The 23657-nt window shown below is 43.3% G+C and overlaps 1 protein-coding gene across 7 annotated transcripts in view; it reads left to right on the top strand.

The window, feature by feature from the left end:
- EXOC1 (exocyst complex component 1) overlaps window positions 1-23657 on the top strand; it is a 409496-nt gene that overhangs the window by 116084 nt on the left and 269755 nt on the right. For 4 of the 7 annotated variants that reach the window (XM_078678170.1, XM_078678168.1, XM_078678166.1 and 1 more), the window contains exons 5-6: window positions 15123-15143; window positions 19877-20064. In XM_078678170.1, coding sequence (XP_078534296.1) covers window positions 15123-15143; window positions 19877-20064 — 209 coding nt within the window. The remainder of the gene's footprint in view (window positions 1-15122; window positions 15144-19876; window positions 20065-23657) is intronic. The other 3 variants (XM_078678171.1, XM_078678169.1, XM_078678172.1) reach the window with 1 other exon arrangement.

The following is a 23657-nucleotide window of genomic DNA, read 5'->3' as shown; positions in this document are numbered from 1 at the left end:
CCGCCACAGCCCTCCACCGGCTCCAGGTTTGCACTCGGGTGGTTCACTTCCGGAGGGAGCACACACGGGGCCACGAGCACCACCGGGGGAGTTTCTTAGGCAGGATAAATGGCGAGATCGGACCGGAGCTCACAGCTCAGGCGTCCATTCTCGTCGGCGTTCAAGCCACGCCCCCTTCTGGAGGTCAATGATGGTGACTCTGAGGATTCTTATTCTCTTATCTTCATGCATCTTCCTTGTCTACAACACCAGGTGGCACATGTGAGGCCTGTAATGGAACTCTCAATGGGTTCAGCCCCAGGGCTGCCTCTCCCACTCCATTCAGGTATCCGGAAAGGCTACTCTGGATCTGCAGTGGTGGCTGTCAGATGAGAATCTGAACTGCAGCAGGCCCGTCTCCCTACGTCACACAGTTCTCACACTTGTGACAAACGCTTTGCTGCTTAAATTGGGTGGCTGCCGCTGGGGGTTAAGTTGGGGAAGTGGAGATCATAGACTTTTGATCTCCAAAGGAGAACTGGCTCCACAGCAACCCGCTGGAGCTTCCGACGATTTCCTTGGTATGCTAAGCTGTCCTTCAAAGGGAGGCTGGTGCAGGGTCTCCCAGACAACACTATTGCCATGTGGTATTGTAAGAAGGGTCGAGTGTGATCATGGCCCCTCTGTCAGCATTTTCCACATCTCTAAAGGTGGCTGGAATAACCAAACATCTTCCTAAATAGCCAGGCATCTGGGTCCCTGAATGCTAGAGCGTATGACTGAGCAGGTGTCATCTGGCAGATCATGAGTAACCTCTTCCTCACATGGTACTGCAAGGTGACCTTGAGCACTGTTGGGGGCCCTGGGTAGACTTAATCACCACCATCGGGAACATGCAGTTTTGGCAATTTTGCAATCTGGACTTTCCTCCAAGGTAACCATTAGGAGACTTAAATTTTGCAATCTGGACTTTCCTCCAAGGTAACCATTAGGAGACTTATTCTGGCTGCAATGGAGCAAGTGACTCTACACCTGCCAGCTGACACCTCTCCTATGTCGAGTTTTGAAGAAGAGCAGGAAAGACCAGGCCAAAGTTGTCTTGATTGCCCAGGACTGGGCCAGGAAAGTGTGGTACCTAGAGCTTCTGAGCATTTGCCCTCTGGTTAGACTTCGCTTTGGGAGTATTGCCTTTATCAATGGGGTTGGGTCCTGCAGCAAACCTCCATGACCTGCCCCTCCATGTGTGGAAATTAAATGCGTTTGAATTGCTGACGGAGCTTGTCAATTTTATTCTGTGCCAGATGCCTTTTCACGAAGTCCATCTACCCTGAGCCACATTTGTTTCGTGGTGTAGTGCCTGAGACACTGACCCCTTGAAAGCCAGACTTTTCAATGTTATTTTGTTTATTCTCCCCTTAACCCTGCAAGACCTTGTAGTGGGAACTGTGAAAGGATTTTTATCAGTCCTTTTGGTTTTTCTGTTGTTACCGGACCAACCGTCCTAGCTTAAATCACTGGCTGTGATGCTTTTATTAAAGATTTAATAAATATGTTTCCTCCCAAACCGTTTGTGTTGCCCAGATCGGACCTTAACCTGGTCTTGATATGCCTTATGTGCACACCCTTTGAGCCTATGCTCGACTGTTGCTTAAGGCTCTTGATGCTGAAAAACCTCTACCTCATTGCCATCCCGCTGCGTGAGTGAGCTGGAGGTGCTGTTGGTACAACCACCCTAAACTACCTTCTTCCAAGACAAGCAGACAAGTTAGTGTTGAGGACACAGGCTTCTTTCCTCCCTAAGACCATGACTCCATTCTATGTTGACCATTCAGTCACACTGTGTGCATTTTTCACTCCACTTAATCCCTTGAAAGAGGAGGAGAGGCTCCATCCCTTCGATCCAAAGAGGTGTTAGCGTTTTTATCGATCCGTGAAAGATCTTTGGGTAGAGGATCGACTCTTCTTTGACTTTTCAGATGAAGGACAGGGTGGTGGAAAAGAGAATCTTATTGAGCTGGATAGTCTTCTGCATTAAGTTCTGCTATGCACTGGCCTAAAGCAGACCCCCCTGCGTTCCTAAAAGCCCATACCACCGAGGCAAAGGCCCCCACAGCGTCCGTGGCATGAGGGCTGCCTGTTCTTTGTATCTGCCAACCTTGAATGTGGTCATTGGTACAGAGCTTTATGAATCACTACTACCTTGACAGCCAGGTCCTACAAGGTCACATCACTCATTCGGTGCTGCTGGAGGGTCTGATTCCATGCCCGGGGACCCTGGTGTAAGAGCAAAGATACTGATTACATTCAGTGATTTAATCAAAGTTAACAATGGTGATGTTATATGTGTTGTCATCAATGATGTCATCTGTGATAGTCTTTTTGCATCGTATGAGGCCATGCGCTGTGCGTTGGGAGAGGTTTGGTTGCATAACCCATCATAACTGGTGAATTGTGGTGTTTATAGATTTTGTATTTTAGCAGTAATGACCCTTCCACTGATTTTTCTTAAGGTAAAGGTATATTTTTTTAATAATGTGCTAGTTTTCAAATTACTTAAGAAACCATGTCATCCCTCTAACAAAGTTTTTACATTTAATTTCTTTCCTGTACTAACTACTACAGCAAAGAAGAGAATACCAATTATTTCATAAAAAGGGGCCTGAGCATTATTTTATTTGCGGGTTTTATGTAGTGTACCTGCTTCGGAAGCCATTAGAGCGCTTTACAGAAATATTGAGAAGCAAGCAGTACATATAGCGAACATTAAACAATAGAGCAGCATAAGGTGGCTGATAGATACAGATAACAAATGTGAGCATATAACAGTGAAGTCAAAATATTTAGTTTCAAATTAATCATAATCATTACTAAATACACCAAACTGCCCCGCAGGCCCTATCTGGATTTACAGAATCTAAAAAAGTAGTTATTGACAGCAGAATCATCAAACATTTTAAAATCATATGTTTGCAATAACTTTAAATGTACATGAAATAAAACAGAAACAATGGATTAGAATAACTGTAGTAAATGCGTGAGAAGTAATAATCAAAGAGAGGTGCTTAAAATGATCCCCGTCTCACTTCAGTATGACACCTTTTAATTGGTAGATTGGTGTGTCTACTTGAGTTGTCTCGCAGCAGCTTAAAAGTAATTTGCTACACTTGACAACACATTTGGGATGTCGCCATGCAGGCACAAGTTCAGTGTCTCTTGGTAACTCTGAATTCCCCACCTACGAAATAATGGCCTCAACCAATTCCTTTCTGTCACGCTCAAGCTTCATATGCTGGATGACCTTGCTGTGCCCTTGATCTTCCTCACCATCACTTATAAGTCCTTAGTGCAAGGATACTCATTTTACGGCACACCTGACCGTTAGATGGGACCCCCGGTGAACTTCAGTACTGCTCCTGTTTACTGGACTGAGTACTTGCATTCAGAAAAATTTTAAATAAATGGGCAAGCATTTATTTATATATTAGGTGAAGTAGAGGAGAAGGAGACTGTACAGTGTCCTTCACCACTTATCTTTAGTAACCTTTTCATGTTAGATGAGTGGCCCTTTTCGGAATTGTATAAGCCCAGTTAGTCAATGGATGGAGGACAACTGTCTTAAGTTAAATTCGTCCAAGACGGAAGTCATTCTTTTCGGTAACAAAACCGTTGCGGTTCCAGATGAGTTGGGTGTTCTTCCCACACCTGTAAAAAGGTTAAAAACCTTGGCATCTTTGTGGATGAGAGACTAACGCTTCAAAGAGAAAGTAAACAAGGTAGTTTCTACAATCTTCTACTTCTTGAAACAAATTGCTCATTTTCTTCCATATGACCATCTCAAGACAGTTGTCATTGCATTATTCCTATCAAAATTGCACTACTGCAATGGTCATTACCAAAACCTTCCCAAAAGATCTTCAAATATTTTCCAAATCCTTAAAAATTCTACACCTCAGATGCTCCTAAATGTTCCCAGATTCCATTTGGCATCTCAACATATCATCAGACTACACAGACTTTGTGTGAAGTATTGCATAGCTTTCAAGGCCTTATGCGTTGCTTTCAAGGCACTTCGTGGATTAGGTCCAGCCTATCTGAAAGTGAGTTTCAGATGGTACTTGCTGTGCAGGACTCTCTGCTCCAACTCTGCCAGCAATCTGGTAGTTCCTCCCTGCAAACGTTTCACCTGGGGAGGCAGGAACTTTATTTATTTATACAGGTTTATATAGCGCGAACATGACCCAAGTGGGTATCAGAGAGCTTCACATAAGAGCAAGGATAACAGAGAGGGAGACAAGTAAGTAAAACAACAATCAACAATCTGACAGTGCAGGATAAACGAGTAAACAAGAGTACTGATATATCGGAACACCAAATAAATGCAGTAAATGAACATACTTGTGAGGAGGGAGCCACAGAGCATTGTCTCAGGGCAGAGTAGGTACATAACAAGTTCAGAAAGTATGCCTAAGATGTGCTTTGACTTCTTTTTTGAAAGAGGACATTGAGGGAATCAATCTGATTTCCATAGGCAAGGTGTTCCAGATTCTAGGGGCAATACCGGAGAAGGCTCGGTTTTAGATTTTCTTTCTTTGAAATGTTTGTGGTTTCAGCAGTAAAGGGCTAGAATTCCTCAAAGATCGGCAACCACCACAGTGTTCCAGTTTCTGGGCGAGGTACTGAGGAGTGTTTAGGTAAAGGGCTTTGTTGGTCATGCAAGCAATTTTAAGATGAATCCTAGCCTCAAAAGGAAGCCAGTTTAGAGATTTCAAATCCGGCGCGATATGGCTATTTCTTTTGGATCCTGTTATGAGCCTAGCCTCTGAGTTCAAAGAGGCCCTAAGTGGTGGCATCTGGTAGCTCGGAAGACCACAGAGAGTTGAACTCCCATACTCCAATCTGAAGATGACTACTGCTTGAACAGCAGACTTGAAATCTTCCGGAGGAAGTAAGGGTTTTAACTTTCTTAGTATGCTCATTTGGAAGTTTGCTCCTTTGGTGGCAACGCTGATGTGCCTCTGCTTGTTCAGGGCCTTATTAAGTATTATTCCTAGAGATTTGGTAGAGACAATTATGCGTGGAATACAGTTGAGAGCCGTAACTTCTTTCATGTATCCAACGACAATAGGTGCCTGTTTGGGAAGAGAGATGAGGAGGATTTACGTTTTAATGGAGTTAAGCTTGAGATGGTTGGAGGTCAGCCAGTGTTCGGTTTTGAGTAGAGTTGAATTGAGTGAATTGATATCATCGGGGGAAGAGATTTTCAAGTACAGTTGGGTATCGTCCGCGTACATGTGATAGAGTATATGGGATGATTTGAGCATTTGAGTTAAGGGCTCCATGAACAGGTAGAAGAGAGTGGGTGAGAGTGAGGACCCTTGAGGGACCCCCAGGGTAATTGGAGTACAGTTGGAGAGGGAGTGATTGACTTTAATTCTTTGTGATCTGTTGTGAAGAAACAAGGCGAACCAGTTCAATACTGATCTTGAGAGACCCGTCCTGTGTTCCAGTATATCCAGGAGGTTGTAATGTTTGACCGTATCAAAAGCCAACGAGAGGTCAAGGAAGATTAGAAGGCAAGCTTCGTTCCGATCCAGCATTTTTTAGTGTGTCATCCATTATGTGGGTAATGGCCATTTCAGTGCTATGACCCTGGAATCACACCTTGCTGTTGGGAGGCATTTACAATCTTGGTCCAGATTGGAACTAGGGATCTCTTTATTTCATGAAGAAACTGGGGGTAACAGGTCATTGAAGTGGTTGGAGGGTTTAAGTGTAGCAGGAATGTAAAGTATAGAGATTTCATCAAAGGGAGTGAAAAGGCTCCAGGAGGTGCTATTTTTGGGAGTGTACCCTGGATCAGGGGTGACTGGAGGGAGGGAGAGGATGAGGGGTAGCCAGGGAATGGGTCTGTCAGTTGGTTCATTGATGTCTGGAGATCAGTTTTAATCTTATCTATCTTTCCAAGGAAGAAGTCGGCAAAATCATCCCACTTTGGCTGTATACCGGAGGCCGTTGGTGAATGCGAAGATTGTTGAATTGGAGTTTTATTAATTCAAAAAGCTTTTTTTGGCCTGTTTCTGGCTTTATCTAGTTGGCTTCTTAAGAAGTTTGCTTTAGCACTCCTAATGTGTTTATTGTAAGTGCTCCTCCTAGATCTCAGGAGCATAAGGTGTTCAAGAGATGGCAAGCCTCTCCAGGATCGTTAGGCTAGTTGCAGATTGTGTCTATCTGTATTTAACCCCTTGTTGAACCAAGGTTTGGAGTCTTTGGTGGACCTTCTTTTTAGTTTCAAGAGGGCAATAGCGTCCAGAATGTTCAATGTGGAGTTGTTGTAATGCTAAGTGAGGTCATGAACCCCAGATATGTGAGTAGGAGGAGGCAAGGTCATGTTGCTAAGGGATATAATTTCATTCAGGTTTGCATTGCGTATGGATCGCTTCCAATGCCTAGATTTCTTAGGTTGAGATTTTAACTTAGTCCAAGGCTCCATGATGCGGAAGGAGATGTAGTGATGATCAGTCCAGTCACACGGGACAATTGTGCCAAGTTGTATGAAGTTGGGTTTAGCCATAATAAGGTCCAGGATCGAGCCCAGGTAGTGAGTGGGGCTGTCGCATATTTGAATTATGTTAAGGTCAACTATGAAAGGTTTGAGGCTATCCACTGCAGGGTCATTAAGGTCATTCCAGTGAAGATTAAAGTCACCGAGGATGATATGGGTACAGGGATGTTCGCGGGAAATCCTACGGCGAGTAGGAATAACCTGAAGTACACTTAAAGCACGGTTGTGCTGTCTCTTGTAGTACGTAGTTAATCCAAAATAATTTGTCAGTTTAGTTCAATACAGTTTACGTTTGTTTGAATCATTTATTTGTTAATCACCATATTCCATTCATATGATTGAATATTATCATCTTCTATTTAATTTTTGTATCTCAAACAACGTGTTACTGATCCACATAATTTTGAATTCCCCAATGCATTTCGCACAAAAGTGCGCTTCCTCGGGGGGTCTGTAATTAAATAGAAATGACAACAGTAGGTACACTAGTATATATCCAGGAGACGGTAAAGTACAAATAATTGTACGTAATTTTAAGTGACTAAATCAAGTCTAATGGAAGGTGAATGGATCGAAAATGAACAATGAGAGGTATACACCAGAACCCAAACGGAAATTATAAGGGTGCCCAAAGTGAATGTCCTCAGTGCTTAGAGAAAATGAAAAAAAAGAAAAAAAACGAAGGTCCAGAAAAAGACGGTGACTGTTTTCAAGTTGAAGGTAGCACGGGTTATGTGACTCGAGAGAGAGACGGTGTAAAGTAACCATAAGTGTGGTGAATAGCGGAACCATAAACTATGATTCCCCATACAGTTAAACCAAACAGTCGAAGTGTCGAAAGCTCACGCAGTGATAAAGGAACGAAAAGACGATAGAATCAACGGTGTCTTACCAGAGTAACATGAAGCTCTAAAGGATCAACGTCGGGTAACACTAACGAAAACTTTATTACTATACATACATTGGAGTGCAGCGGTTCATATTAATTTTTGTTACAGGGATGTTCCACATTGGAGGAGTTGTTTTCCATAATTTGTTCTGCAAAAGGGAAGCTATCACCCGGCGGTTGGTAGAATGTGTGCAAGGTGCATTGAGGCCTGAAGTTGCTTGAGATGTCAATGTACATGTATTGCAAGATGGGAGAGTAGCGGTGAGTGACTGTTTCACAGTAAGACTGTTCAGATATATACAGGAAATCCCTCCACCAGGTTTGACCAATCTATCAAGTCTGATGATGTTATGGCTGGGAGGAACTGGGATGTCCAGGACCGGACCAGAAGACTCCTTTAGCCAGGGTTCAGAAACTATTAGAAAGTGCATGATGAGATCGCTGATCTCATGATGCACCAAGATGAGATCAGCGATATCCGCGGCCTGTTTCACAGCAGATCTACAATTGATAAGTATGCATTTCAAGTGGGGAGTTGAGTCGGTTGAGGTTGTTTGAGGTTGGAGGGGTTTATAGTATTAGGGTTGTGTGTGGGTCTTCTGAGAGGGGGGAATTGACTGAATATGGAGTTATTTACCCAGATTGACTGTATGAATGGAGTTGTATGTAAGAAGGAGGGAGTGAATGTCATTATCCAAGGTCTGGGGGCAGCATTCGGGCAGAGAATGGTTCTCCTCCTTTGGGGGGAGAAGCAGAGTAGGGCGATAATCCCATAAATGAAAGGGAAGATGACAGTGTAGTAGGGCAGTAGTTAGTAGCTTGATTAAGTCTGTTCTTCCCTAATGACCTGTTGGCCAAAAACTCAATAGCCCATTCCGAGGTGATGATAGTAAGCTTTTGTAGGTCAGCCCTAAGTAGTAGAAGATCCCGCGAGATATCAGCTAGGCAAGAAGTGGGGACGAGATGATCCTCCGATGAGAAGGCGTGTATCCGGGTACCCATTTGTGGGGAGGAAGAGCTGATAGCGGGGTTCGGGTGATGCTGGTCTGTGAGATCTAGAGAAGGGGAGGATGAATTGGAAAGATAATCAGGCTCACCAGGGAGCGATGGGAGACTCCTGAGCTGATTATTAAGTGATACTAGGGTTGTATGAGTAATGATGTAGCTAGGAAGAATGGGTTCAGAATTCAGAGAGATCACCTTGTGAGCCATGGGACGTATGGGGGACAAATAAATAGCGAGTAGGTAGGGGCTAGCGCAGGATGTGGGTGCAAGTATAGTGGCAGAGGGCAAGGGAGTGCCGTTGCTATGACTGCCAAACTTAGGGGGGGGCCAGTGAGCTGGGTAAGATCACTGATAATCATGTGAGAGTCAGATCCTGCTGGCAGAGAAGGTGAGATATGAAAGTGGGACCTGCTCGGAGCAGAGGTACTAAGGGGGGGAGCGGGGAGGGAAGAAAAGGTGGCAGGGACTATGGAACGGGATCACTTGGTTGAGCTGTGAAAGAGATGAGGGGCTAAGCCACCTATTTGCAGTATCACGACCGCTGTTAGTAATAGACTTCCTGATGTTGTGAAACGTTTCTTCAAAAGTATCTAAATGACAGTCAGCAGCTTGGATGAGGATTATCCCATTGTTCTAAATGGTGATGGTAGCGTCAGCATTGAAAATGGGAGAGGGGATTACCAAAAGCCTTAGTCCGTGTGCATTTTGGGAGGAAGTGATCATGAGTATCGAGTGGAAAGCTTTCCTCCATTTAGCTCTTCTCTTCGAGTAGAAGATGGGGTCATTAATTGTGAAACCCCTTTTAAGGCAGAAGTGAGGATCAGAGATTAATGTTTCTAGATAAGATTCAAGAATTCTGTGTGTGAGGCATTTAGAAGCATTTTACGTTAGGTTAGGCGGGTATTTAATCGTAAAAGCATTGAGGCCCAGTGGCTCCAGCTTGGCATCAAGTGACCTCAGTGGGGTGTTGTCCATGATTAAGACAGAGGCGCTCAGATTATGCGAAGATGTAAGCAAGCGCAGTTGACCTCGTGTCCAGATTAACCATAAGGGAGTGCGATCAACTACTGCTGGATTGTATCTCAATGCAGCATCATAACTCATCACAAAAACAAAAAACGCCCATTATATTAGACACTATCCGTGGCTGCCAAGAGCAAATGAGACCGCCGTTAGTGAGACCACCAGGCTCCTGCTAATATGGCCACACCGAAGTTCAATTACAGACAAAAGTGAGCCAGGAGTCCACCAGAATAGAGAAAAAATGGTTGATGTGCACTCCTTAGACATTAAAAATGGGCGCCCCATTATCCATAAAGATCGGGATGCCAGCGATGCAATTCTGCTTTAGTTTTATTATTATTATTAAATTAATTTTATAATGCGCACAGCTACCCAAAAAGGGTTTCCCAGCGCAAGCCTTGAGGAACCAAGAAGTTAGAGAAATGAAGATTATTGATTAAACAGCCAGGATTTTATTAGCTTACAAAAATTAGGGTAAAGTGTTTCTTTACGGATCACTGTGGGGAGCGAATTCCACAAGATTGGACCGAGATAAGAAAAAGAGCGGCCACCCTTCTTGTGAGTTTGATCCTGGGAATCACACATTTTTCCTGAGTCGAATACAGGCGGGAAGGCTGATAAGGGCGGACTAGATTTTGCAGGTATTGAGGAGCAGTACCAGTCTTGATCTTGAACATATAGTTCAGAGCTTTAAATTTCATCCAATTTTCCACTCTAAGCCAATGCAAATCTCTCAAGGGATTAGAAGTAGAGGACATTCTTGGGATTCTGTAGAGTAATCTAGCAGCAGTGTTCTGCACCACCTGAAGCTTACGTAACACATCTCTGTTCCCAAAAAAAGAATGTTCCCATAGTTCAGTCTGGATGTTACAAGTGCCTGGACTACAGTCTTTTGGGTAGCATTCGGGAGCATCCAGATAATTTTCTTCAACCATTTTAGGATGGTGAAGCAGGTGGCTTCAGTTTTACTGCATGTTGCTTCATAGATAATTTAATATCAATGATGAATCCCAGATTGCGGACTTGGGAGGTGGGCAGGGGTAAAGGCCCCATTTCATGGGACCAGTGTTGGAGGCCTCAAAGGTCTGTATTTTTCCCAAAAATAAGGACCTCCGTTTTTTCACCGTTGAGCTTGAGTAGATAGTTTCTATCGCAAGAAAGCAAACTTCATCTTGCTCTCATGTGTGGCAGGGGAGAAGGAGAACAAGATGGAGGGTAGCTATAGCGCCAGTTCCCCTACCATGAAGTCAGACTCTGCGCTCTCTCTCTCGCCGCCAGAGATCCACATCAAGTGAGCAGCCCCCAACTGCCCCATCAACAAACCCAGCTCATCCGGCGAAAGTTCCCATCAGATAGCTCCATGTACCAGGCTTTATTATCTGTACTGCCCAAAATGGCAATCTTCTTCTCCAGGATTTGAAAGTAGCTAGTTCTCCACCAGCCTTCAGGAAATCCTCGAAAACCTGGTTATTTAGGCACTTAGAATTGTTGTTGGTACCTGTTCTTGTCCCTTACGGTGCCAAGATGCCCCCGAGCATCCGTTGCGCTCTGCAAGTTCCATCATTCATTCATGTTTAAAGACATTGTCCAACAAACATGTTGTCTCCTCGAAATTCAACAAGTGTTTTGCTCGAATATGTGGAAGTGTTTTCCTTAGTACATCAGTTTACATCACTAAATTTATTACAAGTGATAGTTTTTTAATCGTGATTTTAGAAACCGTCATTCCTTGTTCCCCACTCTGACGACAATGACATTAGGGAGCCAATAAGTAAGTCCGTTGTCACGTGCACCCCCTGTGGTTTCTAGTTTTTTATAATTAGGACCATGTTAAAGTTATTAACCCCTTCCGTGCGGGGCACGTTCAGTGGACGTCGCGTGCACTACCTCGGTAGTGCTGCGCACGTCCGCTGAACGTTCCGGCCCCGCCCGCACAATAGAACGTTCGGCACCAGCGCGGAACATTTGGCGCAGCAGAGGGGTTTACACCATACACAAGAGACGTGTTTGTACAGTGCTTACCCGGAACTCCTGTATGTCAAATTGCTATCAATTTGATAATAAAGAAAAGGGAGGCAAGGTGGAATAAAACAATTGCCTAGAATCACACAGTTTGGTCAGGCAGGGATGCCAGGATTGAGCCTCGGTTTTCTAGTTTCATATTGTTCAATTCAGCCCTTCGATGGGTATGTCCCACGCTCGTTTTACATCAAAAGTTATTACATTGTTGTTAATTCTTGGCACATGATGTTAGAGTGTGGTTAGCAGGCAGAAGCCACCTGAAGGCTCGGTTTGTTTTGTGTTCGACAATCCAAGAGAATCTCGAGCGAAGTCAAAGCCAGGCCTCTGGCTTGTACTTAACTCGAGCCCACATTTGCTCATTCACCTCTTTCATATCATGACAAGCCGACATAGGCATATTAATGGCATGCTTTGACCATGATCACACAGTTGTTGAAGCAAGAGTACCAGCACAACAGTTCAATCTAGACTCCTTGTTTTAAGGTCCATAACGTTCTTACTACACAACATTTTAGTTAGTGGGCTCTGAAATAGGGTGTTCTCTCCTCCATTGGTAAAATCAAATGATTGTTGGTTACAGCCCTATTTTCTTATCACATACGTACAACCAGTGTTTAGGTTGCTTTAAGTTCTTCCTATCTCTGTAAGAAAAAAAGGCGCCTTGAAATACCATGAGCACAACCGGAGGCCAAGATGTAAAATAAAAAAAGAAGATGCCATTTGGTTTCATAGTTTCCATCTTTCTCATTGCACAACAACTTGGATGTGAGTAGGTCTGATTGTAAAAGCTTGGGACTACACTATTGTATAACCTGCCCAGACATTTGAGTCATTTCACCGCCAGCATATTTTGGCAAAATGGTTAAATGTCATGTCTCCTATTTCCATGGCTAAACTATTCCCACTAAACATCTGGTGGTGGAGGTTTGGTGTTTGTGTCCACCGACATCATTTAATTGCACCCCTGGCGGTGGGAGGAGGGGCCTTAATCAAGGATTTTTTTTATTGCACTCGCTGCCTTAACTGGGCCTATTATAAGCACTTCTAATGTTGACAGATAAGATACTAAAGGCAAGAAGAGATTGTGAGGCCAGAGATTCTATTTCAATCCAATTCAATAATTAAGATAGTTCCTTTGTACACTTGACTCACCAGATGTAGTGATAGCAACCAGAGACAGCTCACTCCAGGGTGCAGTAAAGGGATAACAACTTAGATACAGTGTTACATAGTATTGTAAAATCTATGTTTTTATACTGGAGGATGATTTTCGAGGACAGTATGGAATAATACTCTCACAATAACGCAACAACTCACAGACCACACCTGTGCATCCTTTGCTCCCCTAATCTCACTTTACCCCACCATGCTAACATATTTGTGGCACTCAGTCACACCCTACAATACTCTTTGGCCACTAAGAAAATGGTTGTGAGTACCCATGCCTCAGATTCACCCCATCATTTAAAAACCTTGACTGTATTCCTAGCTTTGCACCACTGCTTAGTAAAACTTAGTGGATGTTCAGATTTGCGTTGTCACTCATAAATCCTAAATGGTCGGATTTTCCCCATCATTCTGTTATCCATAGCACATATTCAGATCTGCACTATCACTCACTCTTTGTCAATACAAGCCCGAATGTTCAGTCTTATAACCCTGTAGCATTCGATGCATGCTGATCATTGCCCCCATACTTTCCCCACAAGCATCACTCCGCTGCCCCTCAGACTTTTGTCCTACAGGATGCTGAGAATGAACACATTTTCAGGCTAAATACTGCAGAGCTATAGGCACAGAAGTGTGTTGGCGGGCTTTCCTTGCATTTTACAGGACAGTGGACAGTTGTTTTTTCTAAGGCAAATCACAGTAACCCTGCTGCAAAATGCATTGTCTATCCACGGCTAAACGAACAGTTGTCCTGGGTTCAGAGTCCTCACTCATCAGGACAGAGAGGAAAGGTATGCTCCCCGGCCCACAGGACACCGTGGAGGCCAGCATTGGCTGCCACGTTCCCAGCACTGTTATATTGCGTATGAATATTGATTTATTGTAGTTGTTTTTGTTGGAATATCCTATCCAGTAGATAGAAGTGCAATGACATTTCTGAAATGAATGGGACAGCACAGGACACTGGTTTGTTTTGGAAGCACCTTACGCAGACAGTCATCATTCCAATACATGTGACCAGACAGCCATTTTTCAAATATTCATCTTCTATTATGCACTAAAAAACATTTTTAGACAGAATAATATTTTGTCATATGTCTCACTTTCGTTCCATACACAGACACTACGCGACCGGGAAGGATAGATAGTGAGGATTGGTGGAAAGGAATTATGACACGATAAAATACTGTAGATTATGATGAGATTTGGCATCTTTTAGATTATTATTTTACATTATTCAGAGCAAAGGCAAAGAAGATCATTGGTTTAATACAAGATTATATTGAGAGCCACTAAAGTACTAACATCATTTGAGTCCAAAACCTAAGATCACACTTGCTCATTTAGCTTTTGAAAAAGACCCTAGAAAAAAGAGACCTGTTTTACAACAGAAGTTGGAAGATTGAAAGGAAGGAAGGGAAGTATCCTCTGATCCTGTCTTTGATTCAGCCCCCTTTACTTGAGAGGTTCCACAATCCACCCAGGCATGAGCGCCAAGAACCTCCACACTCCTCGAACCCAGCGTCAGGTTACACTTTCCTTTTGCCACAAACCGACCCTCTGCTAACATGACCGCTTTGTCATCTTTAACATTTTATCATAGTACATAGTGGTATTTGTGCCCCGATGTTCTTCCCCAAAGTGAATAGGCCAATGTAGTTGTTAACCAAGGTTGTTACTCCACAAACATGATATACCACTTTGAACTTGACTTTGTCAGCCAGAGGCTGACTTCCCTCAAAGCTATTCAAACATCAGTGACGCGTTTTACCAAGATGTTGTGATACACAAACCCGTGTTCAGTGCCTGGTTAGTAATGTTAATCTCTCTTTATGGTCCTATCTGTAGGGTTGCACATACTCACCTTCACTCTCACTGGTGCGTGAGTACTGATGCTGTGTTCCCGCAGAGAGAATTGCAGATAGCATGGATATTGCTGAATCCGAGGAGCAGGGACACAATACTGTGGTATTTCGACTTGCACCCATTTCTGTCCCTTGAGAAACAGGGATTTACTTTGGCCGGCGGCTCTTCTGCACACAGTGCCCCAGTAATTGCCCCTTTTCTATGGTTTTCCTGCAGTTCACAAGCTTTTAGCTCGTGCAGCGTCCACGTGGGAAACACCAAGAGTTTGTTATTCCTACACCAGTTATACTTACCATTCTCCTAAATACTTGGAACTCATAATGATGGCCCTTATGTCTTAATTCTCTAATAAATAACATTAATACTGGGCCTCAGTGAAGCATATATTTTCTTAAGTTAAATCAGACATGTGTGATTATGGATTGTCTGCCTTGACAGCGAGTGCTTTCTTGAAATAGCTAGCTGTTTCTTTAACATCTGACTGTGTTTTGAGGATATGCGTTCTAATCTCCAGGCACTTAGTACAATAACTGTTTTGTGCTGCCCAGCTATAATATCCTTTTGCTTACTTTCCTCTGCTCTTTTTTCATACCTTTTGCTCTCCAGAACTGCCTAAAGTTGCTGAAGGTGGGTAGTATCTTTCCTTTCTATTTTTTCTCTGGTAATTTGTCACGTGTGATAACAGGATTTTGTTTAACATTTTAACACCTTGCCGTGGTAACTGCTTATCAATTCTTTGCCTAGTTGCTGTTAAAGGAAACATAGATTGTTTTTCAGAAACAAAATGTTTTCGATTACTATTAATAGTTTATTTTCTGCAGGACTGCCTAAATAGATCGGTTGCTATAGTTCATATGTTTTCTGTTTGTGATCCTTTTTCATATTTAGGCTGCCCTCTGTTTATGAACTGCATTTTAAATTTCGAAATGGGAAGTGATATCCGAGGACAGAAAAGTAGTACTACTACCGCATAAAGCGTTGCATTTTGTTGGTGGTGGATAGAAAAGAAAATCCAGTTTTACATTTTACCTTTTGCAGCACAGGGGTAGCCTAAATAAGACTATGGCTTACAAAATGTTAAACATAATGTAGCTATAAAGACTTTTTGATTGGTTAGTCCAGCAAAAGATATACCATTACTAGTAAGGAGTGGTTTTATGTTGTACTGTCGAATTTCAGAATTAAGAATTCCAGTGCTTACTTTTAAAGTGACCATCGTATGTTTGCTGTTTCAATAGTTCTCAAAACTCAACCAGACAGCAACAAACAAAGGAACTTCCTGGAATACCTATTTTGGGTGATTATTACAGATGTAGATATCCTTAAAGAAAACTATTCTTTTTGCAAACACTGCATGGCCTGTATATTGTTTTTATGCCATGCCTTTATATGTATTGGATAGTACATGTAGGATCTTTTGTAATCAAAGGAGAGAGTGAAGAACTAGAGTAGCTAGTTCGTTTCCCCAAGGGATTATGCAAAAACAAAAGAAACTAGCTACTAGAACAATATACGTGTAGTATGTGTCTGAATGGGAAAACCGATTGGTTTTTTATGAAGGACCTCACCCACAAACCTAGTTGGTGGCATGCTTCATCATCGGGCCCCACCCGAGGCACCGAGTGTGCCTCATGTGTGCTACGACGCCTGATTACAGCGGAGCAGGTTATGTAACGTGAGTGTGCGGTGCTGGTGTGTTGAGTGAGATTTTAAAATACTGTCCTTGAGGTCACAAACGGTTACTTTATTAATGGCCCTTAGACAGGGTTAAAAACAAAGGCTTTAGGACGTGTAAGGAGGGACTTATGGTCTTCCACGTCCAGTGTGGTCTACTAGTCTCAGCCAGGCCTTTTTTCTTAAACTGACTTTCATCAGGACCTTTATGTGTGGGGGTGGTACAGGGGACTTATATGTTGTCAGTATCCTGTATGTGTAGCACACACTGAGGTGCCAGAAATGTGAGAGGTGTTTCCTCTCAGTTTGTACCTGTGGAAAACAAAAGGGGACAAGATAGGACAAACACATGGACACTTATTGGTTAAAAACTCGTTCGTTTAGGCACATCGTATGTGAGGCGGAGCCTGGTGCCTAACATGTGAGCGGACAAACCGGCAGTGATTATGCGGTGGTGTCAGTTCGTGGCATTTGCCTATATAGGTATATATACGTTAGAGGTACGTAGGGGCGGAAGGAGCAAATTGCTGTGGTAGTTGAGGAGGAAAAAAAGTTACAACGTGAGGGCTTAGTTCCTAACAAAAAAGGACAAACTCCAAGGGTCTCTGCCGGGGGTCCGAGACTCTTATGCACTCTGGGGTTAGAAGGAGAAAAAACTTATGTGAACAGTTGGGGAGTCTGATCGTCGCTGCAAGCGGTGAGGTATGCGCACTCAGGTGTAGCCAGAGGCAACAACCTGGTGGCGGTACCGCGAGCGAGACCCGGTCTCCACACTTACTTGGCATAGTCTTCGGCTCCACTGTAACACCTATGGGCCAGTCAGGAGCTCCGTTGGGTGTTTGTGTCTTGAGCTGGTGCGATACAAATACAAGCTTGGAGCCGCAGCTGTTGCTCGTTTGGGCAGGTGGGGCTCCTACGTGAGTAGCGTCTGAGGAAGAAAAGTAAACACAGAAGACATTCTCGCGTTCCCTGCATGCTCATTCTGTAACGCTAGTCTAGACGGGCTGGGCTCTTGTGTGAGTAGCATATTACATATGCCTTAGTAAAGGGACACAGAATGCATAGTCATGTTCCCTGAAATATCTAGAGTGGGAGGAGGTGATTAGTCTAAAAGTATTTGGGAATGCACAAGGGGAATACTGGTCTGTATTGTAGCGAGTGAGACGGCTGACGCTGTGTCAATGGAGAAATGGATGGTACTAAGGGATGAGCCCGTTAACTAAGTACGGGATCGAACCTACACTGCATGGTCAGTGTATTGTTACGCAGACAAATCAGGGGAGGTGTTCTCACTAGGCAAGGCAGGATTGATAAGTCTGCTGCCCTAAGTGTTGACGGGGCGGTTAATTCATGGCTACAGGTGTTAGGTATGGTGCAGTGGTGTGTCACAAGGGCGTCTAGCACTGGTAGTGTTTACTGTCGTCTATCGGGCAAGTGGTTACTACTATGATAGGGCGACATGGTGAGCCCATCAAGAAGCAATACATTGTCAGGCGGACCGGGGGTGGTCACCTGCTGAGGCTATTCCATGGAATATTATCATTTAGTCCCCGGGTCTGGGTTGACCGACTGTAAATCCGGCGTTGTTCTTTGGTGAGGAGTGTCTTTTCATTGTCAGTGGCGTGGACTGGTATTTGTTCGATGACAGTCAATCTCATGTCGTTGGGTGTGTGCCCTGCTGGTAGATAATGGTCCATTAGTCTGCTGTTGGTCTTCTTACATCGGATCGTACTCCTGTGTTCCGTGATCCTTCTCCGTACTTTTCTAGTGGTCATGCCCACGTATCTGAGTTTGCAGGGGGCACTCTATAAGGTATATTAAGTTTGTGGAGTTGCAGTTGGTGTGTTTTAGTTGGTGCTATGTTTTCCTGGGTTCCAGATCAAGGGTTTTACTATGTTCTGTCAAGTGACAGACGCTGCAGTCACCGCAGGGGTAATGCCCAGTTACTTTGGGTAGGCCCCATGTTGTGTAGCGTGGTTCTCGCTGGGGGTGTGATGACCCTGGGGCATGTGGACACGAGTTGGTCTTTCAGGCTGCTGGATTTCTTGAGGCGAATAGAGGTTGCACCCAATTTCTGTTGCCAGTATTTAGGATCCTCCAATTTTTGCGGATTATTCTGGCCACATGGTTTGAAATGCCGTTGTATGTTGTGACGCATGTTAGAGGCGTTGTGCTCTCTGGTCGTACTCGTTCCTCAAGCAGAGCGTCTCGGTTCTGGTTCCTGGCGCGTTTCTTGGTGATGTGAATTATTCTTTTGGGGTATCCTCCTTCTTGTAGTTTTGAGGCCAGGTCAGCTGCTTGTTTATTGTAGTCTTCGCTGGAACTGCAGTTGCATCGTAGCACACCTGAGGCACACTCGGTGCCTCGGGTGGGGCCCGAGATGAAGCATGCCACCAACTAGGTTGATGGGTGAGGGCCTTCATAAAAAAAAATCGGTTTTCGCATGCGGACACATACTACACGTATATTTTTCCAGTAGCTAGTTTCTTATGTTTTTGCATGTAGGATCTTTTATTACTTTAGTATTTAGTTTCTGCACCTCCTGTACACCTCTGTTCCAGGTTCCAACTAAAGTGTTTTATCTTTCAATATCGTTTGGCCATTTACTTTACTCTTATTTTGGTTGGAGTTTTTCGTAATCAAAACTCCTGTTTCTCCCTTAGTCTAGTGGATAAAACATCAATCTAGCCAAATCATTTTGTGACGAACCAATAGACTTTCTGTGCAACACTGGTATTTGCTCAGTGCTTGTATTTGTACCTTGCGCATGTGTGCAAAGTTCCAGTTAACGCACCCCATGCCTGGCGAAAACATGAAAAATATACACATATCTGCCTATTCCAAGATTTTAAAATTGAGTATCCGTTATTTACTGCACTCTGGGGAAACTGTATAAAGAGTGTGAGCAGTTTTCACCTGCTTATGAGTGTGCACTCATTGTTTCCCTGAAGGTGGTGAGAACTGAAGTCCTTGTATTCTGGTTGGGTTTCATTTTGAATCATTTTCATCAATATTAAAACTTTTTTTAAACTGTTATTGTTAATAATTTCTGGACGTGATGTGTCCATAGAAGCATTTTTCATTTTTTTCCTCTTCATTTTGTTATATTCACGGTCCTTGCCTTCATGTAGCCGTGCTAAAAAGACATACCATCTGATAGAATTCACATTTCAGCATTAATTATACTTATGTATGAATCCTATGTCCACTTTCTTCAAGTTATTTTTATTTTCCCAATGGAATAATGTACGTGTTTAAACTCACCTGAAGTGTTGGTTCCAGTACCCATAGTCATAAGGTTTTCCTATTTTTTATTTCTCCAAGATATTTATTTTGCATTAGAAAGAATTAAATGTGAGGTATAAGATAGACACAGACTGTCAGAAGCACGGAATACAGCAGTCTCTATTGGGTAAATGGAAAGCTTTTCAGTATGTCTAGCAATCTTCAGTGTCAGAGCCACCAAATTCTCCCAGTTAGTAGTGCTTGTGTGTAGAAATGCTTGTGTGCCCTCTTTCTTTAAAGTCCAGCTTCCTGTGCCCCATATTTGATTGCTAGAACTGATCAACTGTGCTTTGGAAAATGAGAAATCAGGCTTATTCCAAACTGCACTTTTTATATATTCATAAGTTCTTTGTTTAAATTTACACTGAGTTTTAACCTTTACATTCTTCCTTCTGTATAAGAATCCGAGCCAAGTGGTGAGAATCAGAGTGTCGCAGGTGGGGATGAAGAAGCAGTGGACGAATACCAAGAGCTAAATGCCAGGGAAGAACAAGATATTGAAATAATGATGGAGGGCTGTGAGTATGCCATCTCGAACGCTGAGGCCTTTGCAGAGAAGCTTTCCAGAGAGCTGCAGGTGCTAGATGGGGTAAGTCTTAATATTCATGCATGTATATCACCGTGGTCTTAGCTATGTCTAGATGAATTTAATATGAATGCAAATGAGGGGCCTTTAAATTATTTTTTCTAAAAAAGATTAGATTGATATCACCGATGACCATTAAACTTCACTGTACATGTTGTGTAGTGAATTATGACCATTCATTCTTTTGAAATTGGGACTTTTATCATGTTAGGAAAGTAAGTCTGTGCATAAAACAAGTTCTAAGCTTGCTATTCCAGTCTCCTGCACCTCGAGATTTGGTATAGTCCTTCCAACGGTTCCACGTATAATTCTTTAAAAAAATATTTTATTGTTATTTTCTGAAGAGTACAAGACATTCAATAATTTAAAGATGAACACTGAAAATTATGTTTGTAACAAGTAGTGATCATTCACAAACCTTAAGGTTAAATTTAATTGACACTTTGGGCGAAAGGGATCCCATGCAATTTTTTTTTTTTTTTTTAAATATTTTTATTTGCATTTTGTGCATAACTCAACAGTACAGTCATATAATCAGCAGCATTACCCCTACTCCCTCTCCCGCCCCTCCACAATCGTACGTTGCTGTTACATCTCACATTATACAGATGCAGTGTCCACCCATCCGAAGGGACAGGTAACTCTCAGTGTCCTCTCCCAGTCCCTCCCTCCGTCGCCATGTAGATTGCCAGACTGTGGATGCGCTCATCTCCCTCCCAGTCCCCCGTCAAATCATGATAGTGCCTCCACCTGGACTAAACCTTTCGAAACTTCCTAGGACAACCCCTGGAGATCCCATGCAATCTTGACACCCAAACATTTGCTTCAATTAGAATGGACACAATTTGATGGATCCGAGATGGTGTTAGACCTCAGTTTCATGAGGCAGTATGTCCCAAGTTAAGGCATCTCCCAAAACATCTAAATATCCGAAAAAACAATGAATTACGTAAAAGGCCTACTCAATAACTGAGTTCAAGTCAGTGGAATAGTTAAAAAGTAAGTAAAATAAAGACTCTAAATTAACAGGGCAATACCGAGAAATGCAAAATCAAAGATTTGTCGAAGTCCCAAATGGGCAGCAAAATAAAGAGTGAAAAGGACAGCCTCACTAGTAGAACAGGAAAATCTCTGGCTCCACCCCAAAATCGATTAAAAAAAATATATATTTCTTTTAATAAAGATTTTGTTCAAAAAACAACCATGAGAATAAAAAGAAAACAAGATGGAGCAACCACAACAATACTGTTACAGTGTGCATATTATTAATGAGTCCACTGTGTCAAGTCCCAAAGCCACATCTGCGACACAATAAGAGCAAGAGAACCTCCAATTCACATCTTGGTCCCAGCACAAAGCACTCACTGGTGTTAGGGCGAACAGTTCTGTACAAGGCTCTCAGCTCAAGAAACCTCCTTGGCCAGAAGCCCCAGTCCCCCCTGCATCATCCCCAGTCCCCCCTGCATCATCCCCACATATCCTGGCCAACAGCCTCTCCATCCCTGCATCCCATATTTTAGTTTTGCATCCGGGGCCCCCATACTTTTTTAAGCTTTAGGGGACAGCCTCTGCTCTTATAAGTAACTCTCTCTGCCGCCATGTACATATTCATAGTAGTCGCGGTGGAGCACCTTAAACTGCATGAGACGTAACTGAGACTTGATCACCACCTCCCTGGGATGCATCAAGGCCGCCACCCAATCAATATCATCCAGTTCCTAATTTCAGCCTCCCATCGCTCCTGAATTGCACCCAGGCTATCGGGAATATAATTGTTAATAGTTTTGTAGGTTTAGGACACCGCCTTAGCGCCAAGTTCCTCCATAATTAACCGTCCCTCAAGCGAGGTGTATTCCGGAATGTCCATCTTGTCCTTCTCCTCCGCCATCCATGCGTGACCGAGCTGAGTGAACTTCAAATATTGATTAGGGTGAAGATCCTAGTACATCTGCTAAGAAATGAAAGGCATTAGGGTGCTGCTCTTCTACACATCCCCCGCCTTTTAAATGTCAATGATATCCCACGGGCTAAAACTGCTCAGCTTCCTCATTCATTTCATCATCCCTCTTCCCATTGCAGTGTTTCCTTAGTGACTTTTGATGTCTATCCCAGTGTTTTGATAGCCAGCAACAGCCTACCTGAGCCAGCACCCTTGTGGATAAAATGGAGGGTAGAGCGCAACAGGCACCGAGCCCTCTCAAGCATATATGTGGGGGTGCTTTTGCCCATCAAAAAAACAATCTTTGATAGGTATCAGGTGTGCCACCCAATAGTAGGCCTGAATATCTGGTAGTGATATTCCCAGTTGTAGGAATTCCGCAGAAGCGTCCGCAATGTCATCCTAGGGCGCCATCCATCCAAGAGGAGAATCAGCACATTGCTGTCTATTTTATTTGACAGCTCCTCCGCAATTGTGTGGTAAGTGTTTTGGAGACAGTATAATAACTTGGGGAGGGTGATCATCTTAAAGATAATGGCTCTGGAGGAGAAATTTGAGAACCCTTACCGGAGGAAGAAGACTTGGACTCTGAGGGGGATGATGAATAGATAGCTGGGTGATGGTTGCTATATTTATTGAACCAGACAGAGCAGCGTTCAAATATGGAATGACAGAGCTGCCTACCATGAAGCAGGTGGGGTGGCTGGCGGTCGGTGTGTGCGCGAAACGATTACTAAACTGTGATGACTCTTTTTAGTTTTAAGTTTTAATGTTCTGATGGTTAAAGTACTATACTGTACAAAACGAAAGGCCTATACAATGTACTACAAGAAATGACTTATACGTGCGAGGTTACGCTATTACTTCTTATTGTTTGAAACCGGCTAGTTATGTACATGATCAAGCAGTAGAAACTATGAATGTACTCTGTATGTATATGTGCTTCTGAGATGGAAGTTCGAAAGTAACCTTGAAACTACGACTTATACCTTAAATTTCAATAAAGATTTTAAAAAAAGATAATGGCTCTACCCCGTATCATCAGAGGTAGCTGTCGCCAACACTCTGTGTCATCCCGAAACGCCGCAAAGACTTTCCCATGGTTAGCGGCCAAACACAAATCCCTATCGGGTGTGACCTGAATGGCTTGGTATTTAAAACTCGGTGCTTCCACCCACATTCGGCCCAGGAAGGCAGCGGTATCTGGGAGGTTATATGGGTCATAAAGCACTGATTTGTCCCAATTTATTGTGTAGCCCAAATATCCGCCAAACAGGACTATAGTCTTAAAGATCATTGGAAGCGTAGCTTACGGTTCTGTGGCATAGAGGAGTATTATTATCCCACTATAGGTGTTCTTATTAGGAGGAATTGTTACCATCCACGGTACCACTCCACAATACTAAACTCACAAAGAAGGTAACCGAATGGTCTATCTACCGAACTAATAAAATTGTGTTATATATCTGCGGGAACAGATAACTGCATTTGTTAAGACGAGAACCCTCACTCACCCTAAGGTGACATGCTTCATCATTTGGTTCCCTCCTACACACTGCGACCGCAAGGTGCACAGTGTGGGCTACAACTCTCCCTCAGGAGAGGAGCGCAAGGTGTTTTACGTCATCCAATGTAGGTAAGAGTGAGGAGCAGAGTG

The sequence above is a fragment of the Lissotriton helveticus genome, chromosome 2_2 (genome assembly GCF_964261635.1).
Source record: "Lissotriton helveticus chromosome 2_2, aLisHel1.1, whole genome shotgun sequence".
In the NCBI taxonomy this organism is placed as follows: Eukaryota; Metazoa; Chordata; class Amphibia; order Caudata; family Salamandridae; genus Lissotriton; species Lissotriton helveticus.
This window is presented reverse-complemented; position numbering and strand designations above follow the sequence as displayed.